This window comes from Poecilia latipinna, unplaced genomic scaffold, assembly GCF_001443285.1.
Source record: "Poecilia latipinna isolate Pla-1442-1.1 unplaced genomic scaffold, P_latipinna-1.0 Scaffold2935, whole genome shotgun sequence".
NCBI classification, from domain to species: domain Eukaryota; kingdom Metazoa; phylum Chordata; class Actinopteri; order Cyprinodontiformes; family Poeciliidae; genus Poecilia; species Poecilia latipinna.
In genome coordinates this window covers 8,505-31,910 of record NW_015115551.1, presented here as the reverse complement: position 1 = coordinate 31,910, position 23,406 = coordinate 8,505, and the positions used below count along the sequence as shown (strand labels likewise).

The 23,406-nt window shown below is 35.9% G+C and overlaps 2 protein-coding genes and 1 non-coding gene across 3 annotated transcripts; all 3 read left to right on the top strand.

The window, feature by feature from the left end:
• Positions 1–1,627: 1,627 nt before the first annotated feature.
• On the top strand, positions 1,628–1,709 carry trnas-aga (transfer RNA serine (anticodon AGA)). Its single transcript has one exon. It is a non-coding gene; the product is annotated as a tRNA-Ser (tRNA).
• A 624-nt stretch (positions 1,710–2,333) lies between these two features.
• cfap418 (cilia and flagella associated protein 418) lies at positions 2,334–11,316 on the top strand. Its single transcript, XM_015022113.1, has 6 exons — positions 2,334–2,556; positions 3,342–3,444; positions 4,014–4,078; positions 4,401–4,466; positions 4,682–4,777; positions 10,041–11,316. Exons 1-6 carry the CDS (start codon positions 2,435–2,437, stop codon positions 10,198–10,200), a joined length of 612 nt encoding a protein of 203 aa, XP_014877599.1. The 5' UTR covers positions 2,334–2,434; the 3' UTR covers positions 10,201–11,316.
• A 4,616-nt stretch (positions 11,317–15,932) lies between these two features.
• wdr73 (WD repeat domain 73) lies at positions 15,933–23,102 on the top strand. Its single transcript, XM_015022115.1, has 8 exons — positions 15,933–16,103; positions 16,968–17,035; positions 17,387–17,472; positions 17,578–17,666; positions 18,628–18,695; positions 20,489–20,650; positions 20,725–21,072; positions 22,251–23,102. Exons 1-8 carry the CDS (start codon positions 16,033–16,035, stop codon positions 22,484–22,486), a joined length of 1,128 nt encoding a protein of 375 aa, XP_014877601.1. The 5' UTR covers positions 15,933–16,032; the 3' UTR covers positions 22,487–23,102.
• Positions 23,103–23,406: the final 304 nt, after the last annotated feature.

Genomic DNA, 23,406 nt, shown 5'->3' with positions numbered 1-23,406 from the left:
GTTCATAAAACTGCTAAAAAAACTTCATAAAACCCATAATAACAAAGTGTCAGATGTTCAACATATCAGTGACACACTGTACCTCAAGCAACTTCTGATATCTGTGGTTCAGTAGTGGCTTAACAACACGATGAATTCAACAGTTGTAGCCGATGTTCGTGACACTCTGTGTGTGCTTGTTTCTTGAGGCACTGACTATAATCGTAGTCCACACCTTGAGAATCTTCCACAAACTCTTGAATTTGAATGGTTTTGATTCATAGTACTCAAAAAGGCAGTTGCTTCTAAACTTCCTGAAGAATATTTTGGTTATTATTTTTGCATGTATGATAATTATATTCCTGTGAAAACCTGCACTGTTGATTCAATTGTTTTTTGTATCCTCCCAGTATCAATTTTGTTTTTTGACATGAAGAATTCTGGGTCATTTATTTCTAATGTGTTGTATAATATTGATTGATGAAAACATCACATTATTAATTTTAAATGAGAAGTTATGGTGACTACCTGCTTTTTCTTGTTAAGTTTACATGCAAGTGGATCATCTAATGCAGTGAAAAAGTTCTAGGCCTGTTTAGTCCGAGGACTGTTTGTTAAACAGTCACAGACCACCTAACCTGAAATTGCCCCGCAATAACACAACTTAATATATAATGCAACCTGAAATAAAAGTATTAGCTTCTCACTTGTTGTTTTCTTTGTTCATCCTAATGAGAAGAGTGTTGCCGTTTGGTATGTGACTGGTGTTAAGGAAGATATCTGAATTAATTAATTTTGGAAAAATGTTTGGCTCTCTCTCTTCCTCTGGATCCCAGGTCCTCTCGGCGAGCCACGTGTGGCCACAAGGAAAACAACAATGCGTGTTGACGTCACAGAATTACAGAGTTTAATCCAATATAAGACAATGCATAAACTTACCCCAGAAACTGCAGAACAACGGAGACATACATTCATTTACCTGACAGATTTGGAAAAGAAGGAAAGAAAGAAAAGCAAAGACGTGGAAAGACATCTTTGGAGAATTGCAAGAACAAATCTGATTTGTTACTTCTGTGTAGAAAGTTTTATCTTCTTTTCTTTAATTTATTCAAATAAGGCGTATCTTTGCTCATCCAACCAGGAGCTATCTCTGACCCTCTCTCAAGCCAGAAAACCCTCCCGTGTTTACGGCCTTTCACAGATGAGTGTGAAAAGCTACAACTTCTACTGTATTGTTTTCCCACACAGACAAAAGGCAGTTCAAACGATCCTAGCAAACCATCTGCTGTAACTACAGGTAAAATAAAGGTCAAAAAGCCAGAATATGTTACTAATTTCAAAACCACAATTAGGCCATTTGAATCAAGACATGTTAAGTTTTAAAACTAGCTTATTTTAAATTAATTTTCTCAACACTGGCCACGCCAAAGCCATGAACATGAAGACCCATCTACTTGGGCATGTTTGAGTTGAAATCTGCAGACCACAGTTTGAGGAGGACTGATCTAATGGAATGTATTCATCTTTTCTGAAGTAATAAATAAAATCGTGATAATAACAAACCTAACACAGATTAAAGAAAGATAATCCAATACAGAAAAAGAGGTTTATGTATAAAAATGAATTTATACGGAATATATGCCATTCAGTTGTCGTGGCCGAGTGGTTAAGGCGATGGACTAGAAATCCATTGGGGTCTCCCCGCGCAGGTTCGAATCCTGCCGACAACGACGTTTTCTCTTTTTCCCACAACAGAAAATGCTTCTTTCCTTTCACGGTTATCTTGATTGCCCGTTAGCACCTTAGTTTAAATGAATTTTCAACTAATCAATCTGTAACAGTACTTCCTGTTTGATTTTCAAAATAAAATCTGCCACAGATTACAAAAATAAGTAATGCGCCTTTGGCATAATTTTTTAAAAAGCTGCTTTTTTACTGTTGGAACTATATAAATTCAATTACTCAAAGAAATTTGCAAAGAAATGTCTAACATTTCTTAATTATCTTTAATTTTGGCAATATTTTGAAGTAGCACTGTCATGTTAGTTCTGATTTGTTCTGTTTTTAGTCTTTTATTCCAAATTTCTTTGGTTAGGTTGAGGCATTAGCATGTTTCATGTTGGACAATTATTCCCTCTGGTTGTCCCTCTGGTTTTGGATGCTGTGCAGCTGGAAGCATGTTGTCTCTTAATTTTACTTTGGGACAGTTATGATGTTTAATCATAGTAACAATGTGTTGTTTTGTCAAGGTGACTATCTTAAAAGCTCCAATGGTACTCGGTAGTATTTAGTGTAATTCGATTTCTGCTTTTATTTTGAAGAGCATTTATTTTAGACTTTGGTCGAGTTCCGCTTTGTTACCTGGCAACGGCGAACGCTGAGATCGGTAATGGAAGCTGGCCTGTGAGCGCTGATCAGGCCCCGAAACTAACAGGGCCAAGACGAATACCTCATCATGGATGACGATGACCTGGATGAGCTGCTGGATGAAGTGGAAAAAAAGTTCTGTAGCAAAGCTTCTGCAGCGTCTTCCGGTGTAAGACGTAGCAAAGACGAAAATAAACAGGAAAAATGGAGGTAAACAAAGCTACTTTTGCTAGCACATGTTCGTTGGTAGCAAATAAACATCACTTAAACTCCCAATAATTGACCAACTTGTGTGTCAGTTTGACCTTAGTCCAGATAAATTATGTTTCTGCGGTTTTTGAGGTGAATGGGTCCTTTTGAATGTATGCAACAATAGAAATTTTAACTGCAAGTTGAGATCTGAAATCCTTAACCGCAAGAAATAAAGAAATGGCTTGAAATATTGCACTCTATTTGTGATGAATCCTTACTTTCTGAAATGAGGGACAACAAATATTGAACCTTTTATTATAGTCATATGTTTTGATGTACTTGTCAGCATAAATCTGAATATAGGAGCATTTAAATTAAGTGTAATTACATTGAAAATTAAATTTAATAACATAAATGCATTCATTCTATTGATTTTGATGATATGTTTCTCCAATAATTAGTGAACATTCTCTTTCTGACATTGTGTCCTCCACTTAGAAATTTACATTCATATCAAGCTTTTCCATTTTTGTCTATAAATAACAGTGCAAAAACTATCACAAATAAATTATTCTAAAAATGATTTCAACAAGTGCCAAACTTTTATAAGTTTCTCTTGTCATTCATTAACAACTTAAGAGTTAAAAATGTCTAAATCATTGAAGTCAGCAAAAAGTATTGGGATGTTTGCTAACTAGCTCAAAATTTGTTAAAACTCCTCTATTTCTGGAAAACCACTATTCATAAATCATGCAGATGGTATTCAGTAGTGCATACAGTAACATTTTGTTTTTGTGACTTAGTGCTGCAAAATGTGAGCCACATAAAAGCAGCGTTTCTGAGGACATTGATGCCCTTCTGGAGGAATTACTGGAGGATGATTACGACAGTTCTCCTCAGTCAAAGGTGGGCTTATGTCTGTAAAATATTTGTGACAGAGGTGCTTAGAGAATCATTTTAAATTATAAAAATAAAAGACAGTGTCTCCATAAATGCCACACCTAAGTTTATTTTATTGTTTGTGCTTTTTTAATGGTTTCTTAGAAAAAAAAAATATTTTGCAGCATATTTTTTCTTTGCATTGAGCATGTAAAACTATTCCAAGAATTGTTACTAATTTCTTAAAATTCTTAATTGCACAAAGTGTTTTCACATGGCATGTTTCTTCTTTGGCTTTTCATGCAGCTTTTATCAAAATGTGACTTCCTGTGAAAGTTTGATTTAAAAACTATTTAGACGCAAGATAAACTAAACCAGTATTTCCCATCCCTGGTCCTCAAGGCTCACTGCCCAGCATGTTTTCGGTATTTCCTTGCTTCAGTCCAGCTGATTTCAATCGATGACTGATTAAAAGGGCATTTGCTGAACTGCAACCAGTTGAATTGGGCACATTAAAGCAGGGAAACCTCTAAAACATGTAGGACGGTGTCCCTTGAGGAATTGTTTTTAATCTCTTTCTTACTGTTCTTTTTCAGGGTGAACAGTTTTCTAAAAGAGAACAAGCAGAGAAGAAACTCTCATCACAGTCTGCTGGAAGAAAGTGAGTATTGTAGCTTGAATAAAAGAAAAAAAAAAGAAATGTTTACAAAAGAAGAAAAAATAAAGATGCTACTTTGAACATTTTTTTTTTCTGTATTGATGTTTTTATGAAAAACAAATTAAATTAACTGGGAAAAAAATATTTTAATGTTGAACCTGACTGAACGTGAGCACTGGACATCTCTGAGCCGTAGATTTTAATCTTATCTCTCATTTTCTACCAATAAAAACTTTTATTCTTGTTGCCGTGGCGACTTAAATTTTCCCTGCGGTGTATTTGTGTGTCACTTTGAGACATTCTGCGCTCTCCGTTCCGCTTCCAGGTGCTGTCCTGTTTTCATCGGTGGGAGCTCAGTCACAAACGGTGTTGGAACAGCCACTTCCAAAAGGTGTGAAAACATAAATTTATTGCAACAGCGTCTGAGTCTCATCTGCTTTGGATTTATCAAAACACAGAACCTCAGTGTCCTTGATTTCTTATCCCAGTTCATTCTGATTGTGCAGAATTTGCACTTTTCAACTATAATTCACTGATAAATAAAATGTGTTTCATAGAAGTTTATTAAAAAATCCATGACTGGTGGCGATATGTATGCATGAATAGGTCATGTGACCAGCTGAGGTGCATCTCCTGTGACTTCCGGGTTTTGATGTTTGACGATTCTGAATGGGACCCATCATGTGACTACCTGTTCCTCAGGTGAGTCTGAAGGCTTATTCAAATGCTTTTTTTACACATTTAATGGATATACTCCTAACATTTTAGACATTAGTATGCTATTCACCTTGAATGGTACATTTTGTTATTTCCATACCATACCATACCAACTTTATTTATAAAGCACTTTAAAACAACCACAGCTGATACAAAGTGCTGTACATTAAAACACAACATAACAATAAAAATAAATAAATAAAAACTCTTACAGTTTAAAAACAAACATGCATTACAAACATTATTGGTGGCTTATCTCAGATTTATAATACCCCAATTCCTAAAAGAATCCTCTGTAGTAAATTTAAAATTAATTTCAGATTATAAAACCCCAGTTAAAAACTTGTTTTCAGAAAGTTCCTAAGTGAAAAGTAAACTGCTGTTTTGGGTGACATTTTAGTTTTTGACCAAAAGGTGGCAGTATTTACCCGTGTGGATATTGTTTCCTTCCTTTAAAGTCCTTTAAAGCAAAGCATCGAAGATAAGAGGTTTAAAAGCTGTTTTTAAGAGGCGAGCATCTTTGTAAAAAAATAAATTAATAAATGTGAGAGCGTCATTAAGCTGCCCACATCCACATCAGGCCATGAGAGCTGCTGCTCTTTCCTCCTGATGGGAACAGTTCTGTAATCTGGACATCAGTGTGACCAGAATATAAACAAGCAGACTTCATGTTATTTCAAACCAGCTCACAGCGGCTTCCTTTTAAAACCACAACCATGCAATCTACCCTGGAAACTAATGAAGTCATTCCTTAGGTTCTTTTCCCAGTGATTTATGAATTGAGACAAAAATATTACATTACATTTTTGCCAGTTTTGGCCTTTTGTTGCATTACGTAAAACAACCAGGAACTGACTGAATAATACCAGGATCTAATTTGGTTTAGATGTCTGATTTGTGAAAAATTTGTCATTTTATTACCTTTTTTATATTTAGATTAACTTTTGTTCATATTTTATTTTAGTAGTAAAAGTAGATAATAAAATAAGGTATTTAGTTGCATTATTTAATAATTATGTTTTATTATTTCATACAATTTTTGAATTAAGTTTGGAAAGTGGTTTGAAATCAGGTTTAGTGTTACAAAGGGTGACAAACTGTGCAGTCTTAAGATAATTGGAAATGCAGCTAGTGTGACGATAATTTCCTACAAAAGGTCTTTTTCTTACTTCTTTATAATGTCTAATTCCTGATTCAGTGATTGCAGTTTGATCTTCCTTATAAAATCATTGCTACTCAGTGTCCAGCCACAGTTTTATCACCCAATTAGGTGATATGATTGATTAGCTCTCTGTAAATGAATTACGTTCTCAGTATAAAATCAGCAGCAGATTAAAACGTGACCGCACATTGAGGCCAGCATCACTCCCCTCTTCTGGTGCAGTTGACCCCAAGGTGATGGTCACATTGTTTGTAGATGTGCGTCACCCAGAGAGATAAGAACTGATTTAATGTGACACTGTCATTTGTTACAGTAACTGTGTTTGACAGGCCGCCATGGTCGGATGACAGAGGTGTGTCTAGGTGCTTCCAGAGGTTGATTAAATTCTGAGTGCAGAGTTTATTCTTTGTCCTCCTCTAGGTGAGACGTTTGCTTCCTGCTTGTCAAAACAGATCTGGATATTTTGCCCAGAGATTTAGTGGAGTTTTTAATTTAAGTCCTCTGATCAGGTTAGAAATATTGAAGCTTCTGGTGAATCTAATAATGTTTGATGTTGAAGGTTTTATTTCTTCTGGCTTCACTAAGCTGAGAAATATAGCCTGTTTTTTCATCCAACGGCAGCAACAAGTGATGGAAATGTGAGGCTTTTTAGTGTTTTTTGAAGAGTGAACGCAGCACATCGGGTTTTAAAGCCCGGACACGAAGACTCTGAAACTAACAGGGTGAAGCAGTCCTGACACAAAGAGACATGATGGATCTATTACACCTGTCTGCACGTTTGGCTGCTGTCTCATTTTCAGTGCTGCTATGTTCGGCTGACTCCCCTCATCTGGTCAAAAATAACATGAATGAATCATCGAATCCCCGCTCTCCCTGTTGTTTTTCTGCTCTGAGCACAAAGGGTAAAATGAGTTGATACTAGACAGGAAGAAGCTCCAGTCATCTCTAACACTGAACCTCTGCTGTTCATAACAGCAATCATTTTAGATGCATTGTGGAGAATTCATGAACTGTTTTACAACACATTATTTACTGTTCGACAATGTTGAAGCTGCCTGATTATTTTATGGAACTAATGGCCTTAATTCAACAGTAACTTGACCAAAATATTTGAGTTTTTAGTTTTTATATAAAATTCAATTCAGTTAAAAATACTTTATTAATCCCAAAAGATACCAAAACATTTAACTCATTAAATTAAAGATCCATCCATCCATCCAGATCTGTTGATCGAATGATGGATGGTCCATCCATCCATCCGTCTGTTCATATGTAGATCCATCTTATGAATGGGTGAATATGTATGACAAATATTGTATGTTAAAATTAGTTATTGTTCTTGACATGTTATTCTTACAGGCATGTTGTTTTGTAAAAGATTAAAGGAGTTGAAGTGTCTCTGCAGCAGACGGCTGTTTTCTGGGAGTCAGTCACAGAAATGGTCCTTGGAGACATCTGACAGCTAAAACAGCTGAAATGAACTGCCACCTCCTGTGCTTTAGTACTTCAGCTCCCTCCACAAACCCATACGGATGTTTTTTTGTTCCTTTTATGGAACAAAACTCATTTTAAAATGTTGATTTGATTGCATCTTGTGATGGTCTGAATTACAATCAAGTTATTGTCTGGCAACCCCAGTTAGTGTTGCTCTTTGAATCACAGTTTGAGATGCGCCAAACGGTGATCATTTCAAACATCTGAACAAAATAGGTTTAATTCAAATGGGAACATTCTCTTTATTTTGTAGGGGGAAAACTATAATAAAGAAAAGACATTGGTAAAATTTGGATGAAGTTGTTAAAGTTACTTTTTGTTGTCAGCCTGTTGTAGTTCAGAAAGAAAAGCCAAATCCACTGCTCTCTCATCTACCCAAGTCACACACATCATTTGACACCTTGACATTTATCGCTAACCTTTTTTCTGTATAGCACTGTGTGATTTTCTTTTTGTGCTACTGTAAGTTCAAAACACTCTGAGACACTCAGGAGCACTCAGGAGGATGAGTTTGGCCTTCTAGTTGTAATGTCAGTGGAATCACCCAGACAGAAAGCTGCAGCCGCAGCTCCAACCGCGAAACAAATAAACCAGACAGGACACGAAGAAGCTCTGTTTACCTCTTCAGCTTCATATCAACATCTAAACACACGTTCTTCCTCTCACATCTCACAGGTTTCTTCATGACTGATGTTGTCAGTTTTTGTAATTGAATAGAAACCCCCTTTATTTGCCTCCTGGTGGAGAAATCATCATGAGTTGGCAATAATAATAAAATAAAATAGAGACTGTAAAGTAAGGTGAAATTTGCAGATGGAGATTCTAAGAAATGTATACATGTATTTATATGTTGTAAAAACTTCTTAATTATGCTCTCTTGAAAACTTGGCTGTTTAAACAAGTGGAGGGACGTGTAATAACACATGTACACAGAGAATAAATCAGTTATCTGGATTACTAATTACTGTCACAATTACCAGCTTTTAGACAAATAAAGAAAGCTGTTTTAAAAACCCTTTTTGACTTTTACAAAAATAGGAAGTGATGTGGTGTGAAGTGTTTCTCTTTCTTTCAGAGAAATGAAAACATTCAAAACAGCATTTAGAGAAAAGCTTCACGGCTTAATGTTTGCTGTCTTGTCAACAGGTGAATATTTTTATTAACCAAGATGAAGTGGTTTTAATCTTTCATTAACAAAGAGAAAACAGAGATCATATCTATTGGGATTTAATTGGATTAAATTAAGTTGTAAATGTGTATTTTATCTAAGTGGTTTTGTTCAGGCAAATTATCCTCAACTGGCTGTAAAGCAGAGACAGGAAGAAGTAAAATCTGATGGGATTTAGCAATGAAACAGCTTTTTAATAAAAAAAAAAAAATCACACTTTCTTATTACACTAACATAAATTTACTCTATATTCATTCCCATTTCATTTTAAATATGCAGATGTGAGCTTTTTAAATCCAACTCAGGTGCTCTATGGGAGATCTCTAACTGGAACAGCTGCTTTCTTTAATCTCATGTTGATGGAAAAAGTTGCTGAAAAGCAGATTTACAGCTGTGATCTCCTGATGAAAACAGCTGGACTGAGGTTTAACGTCACTCTGTTCTTTATATCTTCTAATATTATTACACTGCTGATCTTTAAATCCAAAGGAGTTTATATTGGATAAAACAAATTTAGTCACGATTAAAATGTTTTGGTTAAAACAAGCTACGGCCTGTTTTCAGCACTTTGCTAAGCAATTATCCAATCAGCTGGTAATGTGGCAACAGAAACTGTGAAACTGTGCAGATAGCGTTCAGGAGCTTCAGCTAAAACATCAAGCGTCTTATTGGTGTTGCGGCTGCTGGCGGTGGGTCCAGAAATGAGCCTTTAACAGCGGGAATTAATGGACCTTAACTGCCTTTCATTAACAGTCCAGGCAGGTGGTGGTGAAAATAATTTTCACACACAGGTCTGGTTTCATTAAGGTTTTAATGCACTTCATCCTCTTTTACCATTTTAAACAGATACTTTTTGAGACTAAAACACGGAGCTGAAATGTGATGAAACCAAAAGAAGCTCAGACATTATAAAAGCTGTTTTTCATGTTTTAATCTATTGTTAAACATAATCTGGACTGATTTTAATCATAAATGCTCATTCACTGCAAAAACACAAAATCTTTCCAACTAGTTTTTTTTTTAATCTATTTTCTAGTGCAAATATCTCAGTACACTTGAAATAATATAAAACTAACTTACAAGTAATTTTTCAGAAAGCTATGGGAACTTATTAATTTTTTAATATTGATTTTAAAAAGTTCTAATTTTGGTGCTGTGGTGGCGCAGGGGCAAAGCACAACCCACGTATTGAGGCCTTGGTCCTCATGGTGGTGGTCGCAGGTTCGATTCCCGGCCTGGTGACATTTGTTGCATGTCAGAATGTTAATTTTCTTGTTGGCTGTGTTGAATAGGTAAAAAAACAAAACAAAACTTGATGACTGCATAACTATTATTGTGTGTTCAATGAGAAAATACTATTTGCTAAAATGAGCAGCCTGCATGTTGAGTGATTAAACTGCTGCCATTTTCTGTGTCTGCTGCAGGAACAACGTGCCGGACCGCCATAAGCTCCGAGCCAAGCTGAAGAAGAGGAAGGGTTTGCGGGCTTACGCCTGTCAGTGCAACTGGTTCTCCAGCTCAGAGACGACGGACCTCAGAAACCAGCCTCAGCTCAGATGGGTCTGTGGCAAACATCTGGACTGATGCTCACAGCAGGGAAACGTGCTGCTCTCACAGCATGGACCACAAATGGGAGCTGATGGCTTCTCAGACACATCTATTAAACCTGATGATGGAACTGAAACTGATTAGTCTGAGTAATGATGAGTTGGATGTGAAAACAGATAAGGGAATGTGTTTTGGATGCTGGAGTAAATCCAAACTGATAAAACCGGCAGCATAAATGAAACTTGGAGTCAGTTTTGTTAAACTCAGTTAACTGAAACAATCAAACAGCCACCTGAGGAGATCTAAAAATATGTTTTAAAACATCTAAGAACTCTTTGTTGGACTCCTCAGTGGTCCCAATATTGTCCTCTGTAGAATGTTTTTATCTTTTATTTAAGGTTCACTCACAGTTCATTGACACTAAATGTATAACAGGGATGCACCGATGTGAAAATTTGGGCCAATATCAATATCCGACCTGAACAGGGTTTATAAAATCTGAGAAGCTCCTTTGGAACATTTTAAAAGCAAATGAAAATTGTTGTAGTCTTAAGATTTATATTTGTCAAACAGCTAAATGAGAAACGTCATATTAAGTATCTTAATATTTTTAAATATTTTAGGCTAATGTAATAGAAAGACTTAGAGAAAAAAATATCTGAAGTAATTGATGTAGAAAATCTGTTGAGATGTGGAATATTTTTCAGTGTTTGAACTCATGAGATAAATATGAGAGAAATCTTTATTGTAATTCAGTTTGTGTTCATTTTGTGTTCTCTTTTTCTACATCCCAGAATATACATTTTCTCTTCTGTCCTCCCGTTTCATCATTGGAATCGCATTGTGAGTTGACTTCATCTCAAACAAAATTGATTGTGACCAATATTTAATCTTTTCTTTCTGGTTTCGGTCAGCCTTTGTTTCTCCTGAACTGTTAAATGCTTCATTATTCTGTCACTTACTTATTACTGTACTGAGCATGCTCAGTGCAGTTTCTGTCCCAAAATTAAAAACAGTGTTATCTCTTTAGTGAGAGGGAGCTGGAATATTAAATGTGCAACCATGGAAACAATAAAAAGGAGGTTCAGACCAAACAATCTTCAAGTAAGTCGACATGCAGATGAATTATTAAATCAGAGTAAAAACTTTTTAAAAAATTGAATAGTGTTTTTGTTTATTTCTGCTTTTAAGCAACTTCTCTAGTTTCCATCCTTTAAGCAATCATTTATTAATTGTAGTAATGCTTGATAATTAAATATGAATGTATTAATTTTCACATACAACATCATTACTGATGTTAGTGTTGCCAGCATATTTCATCAGTGACCTGAGGTTTTTATCAATCAATATTTAATCATAATTTAGAAAGAGTACTGAACCCAGAGAAAGAGTTAACCATCCTGTTAATGATTAAAGTCATTTAATAAAAGTTCATGTTTTTTATGTCATCACATCAGATAAAACTGAGAACAGCCTAATAAAATTTTATTCCATAATTTAAAGTCAAATCACACTTTAGTGTGATTACATTTTGACGATAAATATTGGCTCTTAGGAATGGAGATATTGCGTTTGCAAAGCAGACGGTGGAAAGCATTCTAGACTCTGTAAAACAAACGTAATCCAGCTTGAGATAAACTCAAATGAGAACCAAGGGATTTATACAAGCTGAAAAAAAATATTTTCACACCACCCGAAACTGAAAAACTTTTAATATTATGGATCAAAAAAATGAGATATGCTGCTAAGCTCAGCTTCCATTAGACTGAAACAAAACCGTAGAATTAAAAGAGGTTGAACTTGAGCAATGCTGAACATGAGGAACATTGAGTTTATGTTTCTGTCACTCTGCAGAGGAAGTGTCAGGACAGACGTACTTGTTGGTTGCTTTAATAAACAGATCATAAATAATTTAGAGCTAATCTCTACTTGTTCACATCAGAACTCCATCACATCCAAACATTTGTCAATAAAAGGAGACCAAAATCTATTTTTATTGCTAAGTGTTTTCTGACAAACTTTGTGCCTTCCAGCTGGTTAATTATTTTTCCTAAGTGATGTGTCAACAAGGAGGACAAACAAACAGAAAAGCCACATCACTTGCCTCCCACCTGTTGTGAGTGAATGCTCACTCCATCAGCTTGTTGATGTGCATCATTTCATTAGATGACCTATTTCCCAGCATTAGTATTCATCAGCCTGGCCGAGGTTGCACACTTGCACAGGCCGATTCGTCACGTTTTATTAACAGGCAAAGTGATGCTGAGGGAAGCTGTCTGAACTTTAGATTCAGAACACAGATTATTTGTAAAAAATATGAAGATTGTTCAAACCAGGATGAAGGACAAAGTCCATTCCTTGATTTGTATTTAACAAATATCTCTATTTTGGAGTAAATATGGGTTATGTAGTTTTTTTTAATGGATCCAACATTTTTTAGTCAATTTTGGACTGCTAGATTTTCTCGATTGCAGCTGCATACTCGAAGAGAAATCCACATCAAAAATATACTTTTTTCCCAGTTTTGACTGTGCCATATTTATTGCTGTCACTCAGTAATAGAAGTGTTGATTTTTAGCTCTTCCAAGTATTCTCTGGAGTGTTACTTTTATTTTGATACCAGAACCATTCAAATACACCTTGCAGTTCCTGAGATATATTGAATTCATTTTGGGGGAGTCATTTCAGAGTAAATCTCCAAAGAAAGATGCCCAGGCATCAGCAGCGGGTTAAGTAAACACTGTTTCAGCCTAAAGCCACAACAAATAACAGTAGAACAGCTTTGAGAGAAAAATATAAAATCTTCATGAATAAATATAAAACATAAAAAAATGATGAAAACAATGATTCTGATTAAAGATTCTTTTTCTTTTTGGGTTATGGGGTAAGTTTTTTATTTATGCTGTTAACTGGCTCATCTCATGGACAGTTGAACAATTCTCCTAACTCAGGAGGATAAAAGCTTTCCTGCTGCGACTACAGCAGCAGAAAGAAGTCTGTCAGATCTCAGTGATGTTAAAAACCAGCAGCAGCAGCTGATTTGACGCAGGATGTTGTGTTAAATTAGTTTTCTCAAAAAAGAAGCTAGAAGTTAAGACTAGTTTCCTATGTCAACTAGTGTGTGACTGCTTCTCTGAATATGCTGAAATATTTCAACACAGTCGTGACCGGGTCTCTGCTGGGACGACTAGTCTGATCTAATTTAAATTCACTCTTATCCAGTCAGAAAGGTCATAGGTTGCATTTACTGAGCTTGCTTATTCCCGTTTCGCTTCATATCCAGCAGGATGCTGCTTCCAAGAGACACACGTAGTCAAATAAATTATTTCTACAGTATCACAGTCCATGTTCATTCAAATAAAAAGCAAATAAAATACTTTTTTCAGTGACCAACCCATCTCACCCAAGGCTGTCTGATAAAGCTTTGGAAAGTGAAACTCACTTGTTATATACACGTTAAATATTTCAACACTTATTTCATGTAAATTTGATGATTAATGCTTGCAGGTTATGAAAACTCAAAATTCAGCATTCACATTACTTTTGAAAAAAGATGGTGTTACACCTTTATCAAATAATTCACTCAAAACATCTAAAAATGTTTCCTGAGCCTCTAAATGTGGTTGATTGGCTGGTGAACTGTCCTGACCTTTGACCCCACGAAGACTCTGTGGGGTGTTGTCAGGAGGAAGAAGAGAAAAACTCCTGGGCTTTCTGAACCTCAGCAGAACCACAGGCTGATCTTCTCCATGTTATAACGCACTCATACAGAAATTCATGCAAAAGGAGCCACAACCAAGAAAGAAAAAAAATGAGCATACATTTCAGAAGACTAATATTTCTGTTTAAAATGTAATTTTTATTGGTCTTATTTTATATCCTGGTCTTTTGAGACATTGAATTTCAGGTTGTTTTCACCTCTAAACCATAATCATTAAAATATTTAACTTTTTTTAGATGCACCTGCATGCATTCATGGAGGATTTTTATCATAATCCAGTTGAGTAAATTGGATTCTTTGTTTCTGACTTACCGAAAGTGACTCAGACTCTTGCCTGTCAGACAGCAGGAAGAGCAGAGTGATGAGGCTGCTGAAGAGGAGCAGGAGAGGAAGGAAAACAACAGCTGCAGTGATGGAGCGCTGCATGGCGTGGGCAGGAAGCTGTCACCAGCCTGTCCAGGAGAAAACTCAGGGCCAACAAGCACTGCAGTGAAATCATGGGTAGCATTGTTGCCAAAAGCATCATAAAAGCTTTTTTTCCCCCTGTCAACAGGTGAATTATTATGTAATCAAATCTGAAATTTCTGCACTGAAAGGAGAATAGCTGAAATCTTATCTAATAATCCTGTTATCTAAGGTAAGTAAATGCTTGAATCCTTAGTTTCTTGATTTTATTAAAAGCACAGTTTCACTCCAAATTCACATTAACCATTCATAAAAGTTTTTAATCCCTATATTTACATTCCTTGAAAATCCCTTAAAAATTAAAACAAATGACAGAAACTCAGCCAAAGCTGAACTCATTTTTTTACTAAACAGCTTTAAGTTAAAATATACCAGCCTCAAATCAAATATAGAGGCTGAATAATGAGCGTTTTATTGATTTTTTTCCAGTCTTATTGTAGAAAACTAAAGCTTATCTCTCCATGTCTGCAGCTGCAGGAGCTTTTCATTTCTATAGTTTCTTCCTGAGTTTATCTGAATCACACTGACTAATTAATGGTCTTTAATGCCATTTATAGAATCTGTGATTGCTCTTTTCTCATTAAACTCACTAAACAGAAATTAAGCATCAGCTAATTGTGCCTTATGCACCAAGTAGAATCTCCATGTCCTCATGTTTGTTCTTTAATAATAGAAAATATAATCTCAAAAATGTGAAGTTAGCTTTTTGAAGTTTTTTTTTTTTTTTTTTTTTGCTGCTTCTCTTTTAGTCTCTAAAAGCAGCAGAACATTTATTCAGTTCTGTAAAAAAGTATTTACTTTTATCTAATTTTCATCACATGAATTGTTTGGTGGGCAGCAAAAAAGGGCTCCCCTCAGTTTCCATTTATGATGCAAGAACTGCATCATAAATCATCCAACTGATACTGTAAATGACAAATTAGGTTTTCTAAAGTATTTTTGAATTTGAATTAGAATTTTCTCTGATTTTTGACCATATTAGAGATGTTAAAGTCAGAAGGTATTGTTTCTCTTTTAGAAAATTACAGCCAGATATAGGTATTAGAATTAGTTATAATTATTGGGGCTTGATTTGAAAATCGCTAACCGGGTATTAGCTGATACAGCTCAGTTTATATTTGTTTTGAAATAAATGCTGTTGTTTCTGATCCCATATTTGAATGGAGAAATGTTTTGTTTTTGAAACAAGATGTATACCTCATAATAAACTTAAGAGTGAAATTACCTTAAACCTATTAACCATCCACTAATAACCTTCCCCAGGAATGCTCAAGAAATAAGCTGTTTGTGTTTATTTAAAGGTAATAAAAAATAATGCTACCTAATAGCAATTTTTGCCATCAGGTGATATTATTTAATATATACATAGAATTTCCCAAAGAATGAAATTTTTATATTAAATAAAAATATTACGGTTGCAAATTTGCTGTGATAACATTTTTTGAAAAATTGAATGTCTCACTCAAGCAAATTTATTCTTTCCCTGTATGTAAACATTTGATGATTTTTTTTTTTTTTTTATCATTATTATTTTAAAACCTTTGTGGCTCCAAACATTCTCTAAAACAGTAAGAACTCCACACCAGCAGGTGGCGGTGCTGCTCTGCGGCCACTGGATAAAAAGTTACGGAAGCTGAGCGGAAACTGGTGGAGAAGCAAAAATGAAGCGCCTTTAAAGAGAGATGATGGGAGAGACAGAAGCTGTGGAGATTGATGATATTTTAGATGACTGGTTCATTGAGTCTTTGAAATCGTGAGAAAACTTTCATTCTTTATCAAACGGTCGGTTTTTGTCTGTGTTATCTGCCAGTGATGGAATGTCTTCTTCTAAATCCCCCAAAACATTTAAAATTTACACACTTGTAAGTTCAGGTGGTTTAAAAATGTTAACAACTTGCTCTAGGTATCAATTAGACATATATTTAAAATTCGGCTTCTTTATCTTAAACCAACGCGCATCGATGAGTCTACAATTTTAACTTAAGCTGCTTCACCTCCCATAATTATAACCAAATAACTGTTTCTTCCACTTATACAATCACGTAATACATTAATAAGCTTTCATTTGTGTCTTAATACACCCGGAAATAATATAAAATGAAATGGTGAATGCACGACAATCATAGTGCAACAAAAACAAATATTGTTCTTGAAAAACATTCCCATTTGAAATGGGCTTCTTCAGAACACCACTTAAAGTGTTTATAACTAAACTGCACATAGAAACTACATTTAATCATACATTTTAAATCTACTGATATTTATTTATTTATTTATTTATTTATTTACGGTGGAGTAAATAAAATTTCTGATATTACGGTAATATATATATTTTTACATACTTAGTTGAAATTTGTGAAAACAACAATAAAAATAACTCTTAGAAATGTTTCACAGTAAATGAAAACTGATGTGATAAATGCCCATCTCTATTAAAAATAGCACACCCCGATCAAATGAAAGGTACTCTGGAGTAGAATAACTTCAGAATATATTTATAAGGCGCACACATTTGTGCACAGAAAGCAGCAGACCAGAACCAACCTGTAGTCTCGTCATGTGAAGTAATGTCCTGCTGGGTTTCTTGGTCTATTCTAGTCTGTTCTGGTTCCTCTAGATATAAGGATCTTCATGTGTACCAGCTGGAACATCCCACTCAAATCATCGAGTGGACGTCTGGAAAGAGTGAGTGGATTATATAATGTGGCAAAAATATTCACTTCTGAACATAAAAAGAGACAGACCATGGAAGAAGTTCTCTTTGTATGAAATCCTGGTCATGAAACATAACATACAAATACTGCGAGGTGAAATGAAAACGATATGCATGTCACTTTTCAGATTTGTATTTGTAAAAAATGTTCCAGAGAAGTGATCTGCTTTCTTTTACTTCACAATTTTTGTTGGTCGATAAAAAATTCCCCCAAAAAACATCCAGTTTATGACTAAAGTGATAAAATGTTTTTTTTTTTTTTTTAAATGGTCCAAAGGGTGTGAATATTTCTGTAAATCACAGTTTCTCTTCTGTGTTTTAAGCCGTTTGTGTTGCTGGATACAGCTCGGGTAAAAATGAAATCTTGGAGCTCCGCCTGCCGCTGAAACTTTTAGCCGATGAAAAAAAGGTAAAAAAATAAATAACTAAATAACATGCATGAATGGTCTTTGTTTGATTTTTATAAGCAGTTTTCCAGATATCGATAAACGTTTGCTTGGTCTGATGTGTTCAGAGTCTCTGTGCAGAGAGGGACTTCAAAGTTGTCCATGGCGGTTTCTCAGAAGGCCCAGTTTGCTGCCTCACACACATTCCAGGAACCAGGTCGGTTCTGACTCTTTCATCACCTTTAAAATGCTGAGCTGTAACTTTTCTCTTCTTCCTGCTGATGTTTTAGCTCTGTGATGTGTGACGGTTTCAAAGCTTCTGGGAATTTTCTTTGAGGCAAATGTAAATTGATTAATTCTATGGAAGAAAGTCATAATTAAGTAGAAATCTAATTAAAACAGAAGCAGAGATTTAAACTGAGTACAAAGGCTTTCTGTCAAACAATAGGATAAGCCATTAATTCTTATTTAAGCAGCTTAATGCACAATATAAAATAACAAATATTCCTAAGGTGGGATAAATACACTTCTACAACCTTCTTTTTATATTTAAAGTGTTTTTAGCTTACTTTTTTTATACATTTAGACACATTTCTATAAATTAGAATATCAGTCAAAAGTTTATTTCAGTAATTCAGTTCAAAAAGTGAAATTTGGATGGATTCTTCACCCGCAGATTGATACCAGGACTAGTAATCTATGATGAAAACCCCAAATCTAGTTCCTCAGTATTCCTGTCATGATAATACATTTTTCTGGATGATAATTATCCCAGAAATTATTGTGAAAAATGATAAAATTGTTCTTTTGGGCCATTTTCATGTAATATAATAACATTGTAAGCTTGCCCTTGCAAAGATTGATAAACTTTAATTTCTAATGAACATTTAAAATTGGATCTAGAAGACATTTTAAATATCAAAAATAAATGAACAAAACAATAATGCAGTTTCTTTAAACAGAATTGTCTTTCAAAAAGGGAACTACTTGAGACGAAAGCACCAGACTGAAGACTTTAGCCCAACAGTCTGTGGTAGAAAGAGAGAGAGCCACGAGAAATTAACCAGCTCGTTTTAACTGATCATGTGGTTAACTGATTTATTTTAAGGTAACCTCTTTGCCATCTAGTTTTTTAATAGATCATGATCTCATGATTTAGAAGACTGTCGTTCTGCCAGGTGTGTGGTGACCAACGACGGGTTGACCTCTGACCTGCAGCTGTGGGACCTCGGCGCTGACGACACTGGTGAGTTTTAGTTTACGTAAAACTCTTCATTGACACAACATGACTTAAAAATAATCTAACTTGACTATTAGTAGTTTCAGTGCCAAGATGTCACCACATAAAGCAGTGTAATTCTTCAAACTATTACAGATCATCAGTTAAGATAGCGCTGCTTTACGTTAAAAAAATTAAACCTTTGTGAATAAACCCCAGCAGGATTATAGATTTTATTCCAATCATGGGAAATACAGAATTTTAATAGAAAATGTTACCTACGTCATTTACAGCCCTGAAAGCATGACATTGATGGTGAGTTTCATATTGGAAAATATTCATAAAACATTTCATGCATTCAGAATTAAAGCTTTTTCTCTTGTTGCTGTGAAAAGATGAAAATATTCAACACTTTAAATACTCTTATGCGCACAAAGTGTCCTTGTTTTTTTATGAAGAGGGTTAGAAGAGAAGATCTCTAATTGACACAAAGGTCCACATTTCTTCCTTTAAGATGCTCCTAATTTTGCATCTATAATTATAGAAGTCATGTTTATGACTTATATAATTATGTCAATAGTCCTGCAAACACTAATATTTTATTTTAAGCACAACTTTCTTCAGAATAAAACTTCATCAGTTTCTTTAAGCCCTTATGGACTAGTGATTTGAATTAGCATCATACCTTTCACTGAGAATACAGCCAAAAAGAAGTTTGAATCCTACAAATGTTGGTTGATAGATCTGTCTCTTTTGTTAAGGTTGCTATCAGAAATGCTTTAATACAAACCTAGTGGTCAACGTGTGAACTACATGTGGTTCATGGAGTGAAAGTGCTTGGATAAACTCAGTAAATAATCTTATCCTTGAGCAATAAAAATAAATTTAGGTTGACTATTGCCTTCTACAATGGATATATCACAAAAGAAAACCTGTAACCAACATTCTAAACTTTGTTTCTAATTTTGAGTTTCAGGTTCTTTAGATACACAAGGCAACAAAGGAATGAAAATAAGAAGCAATACAAAATGTTGGTATGTTGAAAAAGTAAATTGTGTGATTATCCAAATTTGAATCAAATGATTACTTTAGATTACAAAAACTAATATTAATATTGATGAAATAAATGATTATTTTCATGAGTATATACCCTAATACAATACAATATTTGTCAGGAAACAAGGGATAAAAGCTTCTAGGACAGTAGAAAGAATGTTTCAGTATTTAGCAACAGTAAAATAATAAACATACTGAGATGGAACAATGTTTCATTCTTTTAGTGCCTTGTGGATCCAATTAGCAATTAGCTAATTAGCAAGTTACACTAACAGTGAGTGCAAGGCCCAAATTTATGACTTCTAAATAATTTAACATCTGATTGACAGCATTCTGGGTAAATACAACCAAAACAAGGACAAGGACATGTGTTTTGCCAAAGACGAGGAATCCTGCACCTACTAAAATCTGAGGCCACTCCATCTTTGATTACATTTTTGCTTTCAGTGTCTTCTTCAGATGTTTTTGTGTCATTCCCTTCAGTAGTTCTTGGTGCAGCGCCCCCACAGTCGAGGAGGTGAACGAGTTGCTGAGAGGGTTTGATTGGTGTGCAGTGTGAAAGAGAACAGCAGCTGAAACTTTTCGGTTCCCAATCCAATCGAGTCTACCGGACTATATGGTGTGAAAACACCTTAAAACAATCAATATAATATAAGTAGAATCAGGACAAGCAGGTCCAATTCCTATCCAGTTATATGTAGAATATTATTTATGATAATAATAATAATAATCTGACACCACTGTCTGCTGACTTCCTGTGCCAGATGTGATCAGGAAAACAGGAAGTCTCCAGGGGACGAGCGTTTCTCAGGCCGGCAGCAGGATCGCAGCGCGACTCTCCTCACCGCCTCAAGTCCTTCATGGAGCTCAGAGCAGCAGCGTCCAGCTGACCCAGCTCGGCACAGGGCAGACTCTCTATAGACTCGGTACACCACTGAACCTCCACCTGCAGCTGAAGGTCATGTCAGTTTCAGGGTTTGATGCTCTTATCTTCCAACAGAGGTCGACTCGACAGAACCTCTGAGCTCCTTAAAGTTTGTGAGTGAGACGGCGTTCCTCGCCAGCTGCTGTGACGGCACCGTTTACCTCGCAGACACTCGGACGTCCGCTCCTCCTCAGGCTTCACCTCCACCCGGGGAATGCGCCCTATGGTGGACAGACGCCTCTGCAGCGCCGCAGTGTAGTGTCATCAGGCTTTCCTCCTCTGGTCAGGCCGTCGTTTCAGACCTCAGGAATCTGGGAGGAGCCCTGTGTCGGGCTCAGCTGGATGTCCAGACGTCGCCAAGGAAACCGGAGGATGTCACAGTGGCGTGGGCTCCAGCATTGGACGGCTGCTTCTCAGTGTCAGGTTGGTTAATGCACACACTGTAACAACTATTATTTACCAGCTGAATCAGAAAGTTCTGAGTAAAAATACAGTAAATTTCTGCTAATTTTGGCCAAAATATTTCATTTTTCATGTATTCTCTGATCAGATGCTAGCTTTAGCTTTTACGTTTCCCAGCTTCCTGAGAGAGAAAATACTTTATTATAAAAGACTAAGCATTTTAATTATAATCTAATGTTGAGTAAGCATTTTTTTTTACCTCTTTGTTACTTTAATGCATTTCTTCCCCTTGAAAAGCAGTTTCAGTAACCTAAGATGGATCCTTTATTCACTGAAATTGGTTGAAAAACCTTCAGATGCAGGTGACTGTTTAATCTAGTAGCATGTCTAATGTCACTGTGACATAAAAAGCTAAATTTAATATAGGAGAGAGAAAGTTAAATAATTATGCATCATCATCATCATCAGCCAATTTTTTCTTTTATCAGGACGGATGAGTTTTGGTTTTTCAGCTCAATGTGACATTTTACTGGTTTTAGAGCCTCTTTGAATCTGATTCCTTTAACTTCTCAGTCCCTCCAGGGAGTTGCAATCAAATTGTTAATGCAATCATTTGCAAATTTTCTACAGTTATCGCAACTTTTCCGCAAGACTGACCAATCAGCGTAATGTTTCCTGGACTACCTTCTTGTCGGATTCGTCACTCCAACTAAGCGGATTTTTGACCAATCGCCTCCCTTTAGTTTAACTTCCTGTTTCACAACGTCTTTTGAAAGGTGAACCTGCATGCAAGCAAAAACCATTTTGATATGTTCTATGAAATCAGTCCATGTTAACCTGAATGACCAGTATGGAATTATTCTTTTACATTTTTAACAACTCATGATTTTGTCTTTAATAACGGTGTTATTTCAGGAAGGCGCTTGAAAATGTTATTTGCACTTTAAATATTAACTATGTCAATACCTCTTTTAGGAATTTTATGTGCAGCAACTTTAACATTTTGGAAGACTGTCATGGCAAAAATAAAACTTAGGGGAAAAAAATCACAATGCAACCCTTTGCCACACAATCACAAAAAAGTTTAATAGAATCTGTTTGAGTGCCCCTCATCATTTAAATTACACTGAGCCTCCAGAACATGTCATTGGAGCAGAACCAGATTGGGTCTGATCTCAGGTTCTCTCTCTCCTCTCCAGGTCTCAGTGGACTCGTTCAGATTTACGACTCCGCCGGATGGAGGGCGGAGCCGCAGGACGCCTCGCCGCTGTTCCAGCACGCCGGTCATTCGGTTTCCTCGCAGCACGGCGATGGCTCCGCCCCCGTCTTCATCACCACCCATGTCTGGCATCCCGAGCGGCCGAGGACGGTGCTGTCTGCGGCTTCAGACGGGTCCATCCACGTTTGGGACTGGGTGGATCCACAAACAAACTGAGCTTCCAGGAAGTACAGATCCCTGATCTGAAGAAATGTCATTCAGGATGAGGAATGAACGCTGGGTTCATTTCTGATGCAGAACACACTGTGTGGATTTCAGTCCAACCTATTTCCTCTGTGTGATGAGATGAGTTCATATTAATGAAAAATGCGATCAGCACTGCCTTTGTAAATTAAAGATAGATTGAAATGACAGCTGTTCGTGGTAACTCATTTAAATCCAGACTGAGGTATGATGGAATATGTTTATCCTGCCGCTTTTATTTCCCGGATGAAATGTTTCCACCCATAGAGGTTGGAAAGCGCTCTGATTTTTCCAGTACATATTTTAGACTCTCCCAGATCTTCTACCCTAAATCTCATTAAAAACACATTTATCTCCGAAATTAAGTCAATTTATGCTATTAAAAGTAATTTTATTCCTGATGAATGAGGCTTCCACCTACATTTATTTTTGTTTTTACAGAAACTTACCAGCATAACCACTCAAGATCTGGGCAAAACTCTTCTTGCACCAAACTTTCCATGAATGTTCTTTTAAATCGTTCTGTATGCTTTTAGATACGAGTTTTGCTTTTCAGTTGATGTTGGAATAAATGTTGGATGAGGAATTCAAATTTGAAGAAGAATTTGAACTTTGTTTTGTGCCTCCTGATCATGTTTTCTGTCCTCAGCGGCTGATAGATCATCACCTCTGCAGGTTATAGTGAGGTCGATCAGATCAGACGCTGCAGACTGAGGAGCAGCAGAACACCTGCAAATATAGAAGTAACAAAAAATCTGAAAAAGAATAAAGATGTTTATCCTGGTTTACTATTTTTTCATAGTTTCTGCTCTTATGTTCCATTTTAATAACAGAAACTGAACCATAGAAACTGCCTTCATAGACTGAAAGTTTTAATTAATATATTAGATGCA

Excerpts from the sequence above, each read along its gene's own strand:
- wdr73 (XM_015022115.1), top strand. The coding sequence starts at position 16,033 with ATGATGGGAGAGACAGAAGCTGTGGAGATTGATGATATTTTAGATGAC. Across the intron at positions 16,104-16,967 it reads TTCATTGAGTCTTTGAAATC|ATATAAGGATCTTCATGTGT; the intron begins GTGAGAAAACTT and ends TGGTTCCTCTAG. Across the intron at positions 17,667-18,627 it reads ACACACATTCCAGGAACCAG|GTGTGTGGTGACCAACGACG; the intron begins GTCGGTTCTGAC and ends TCGTTCTGCCAG.
- cfap418 (XM_015022113.1), top strand. The coding sequence starts at position 2,435 with ATGGATGACGATGACCTGGATGAGCTGCTGGATGAAGTGGAAAAAAAG. Across the intron at positions 4,467-4,681 it reads GGAACAGCCACTTCCAAAAG|GTCATGTGACCAGCTGAGGT; the intron begins GTGTGAAAACAT and ends ATGCATGAATAG. Across the intron at positions 4,778-10,040 it reads TGTGACTACCTGTTCCTCAG|GAACAACGTGCCGGACCGCC; the intron begins GTGAGTCTGAAG and ends TGTCTGCTGCAG.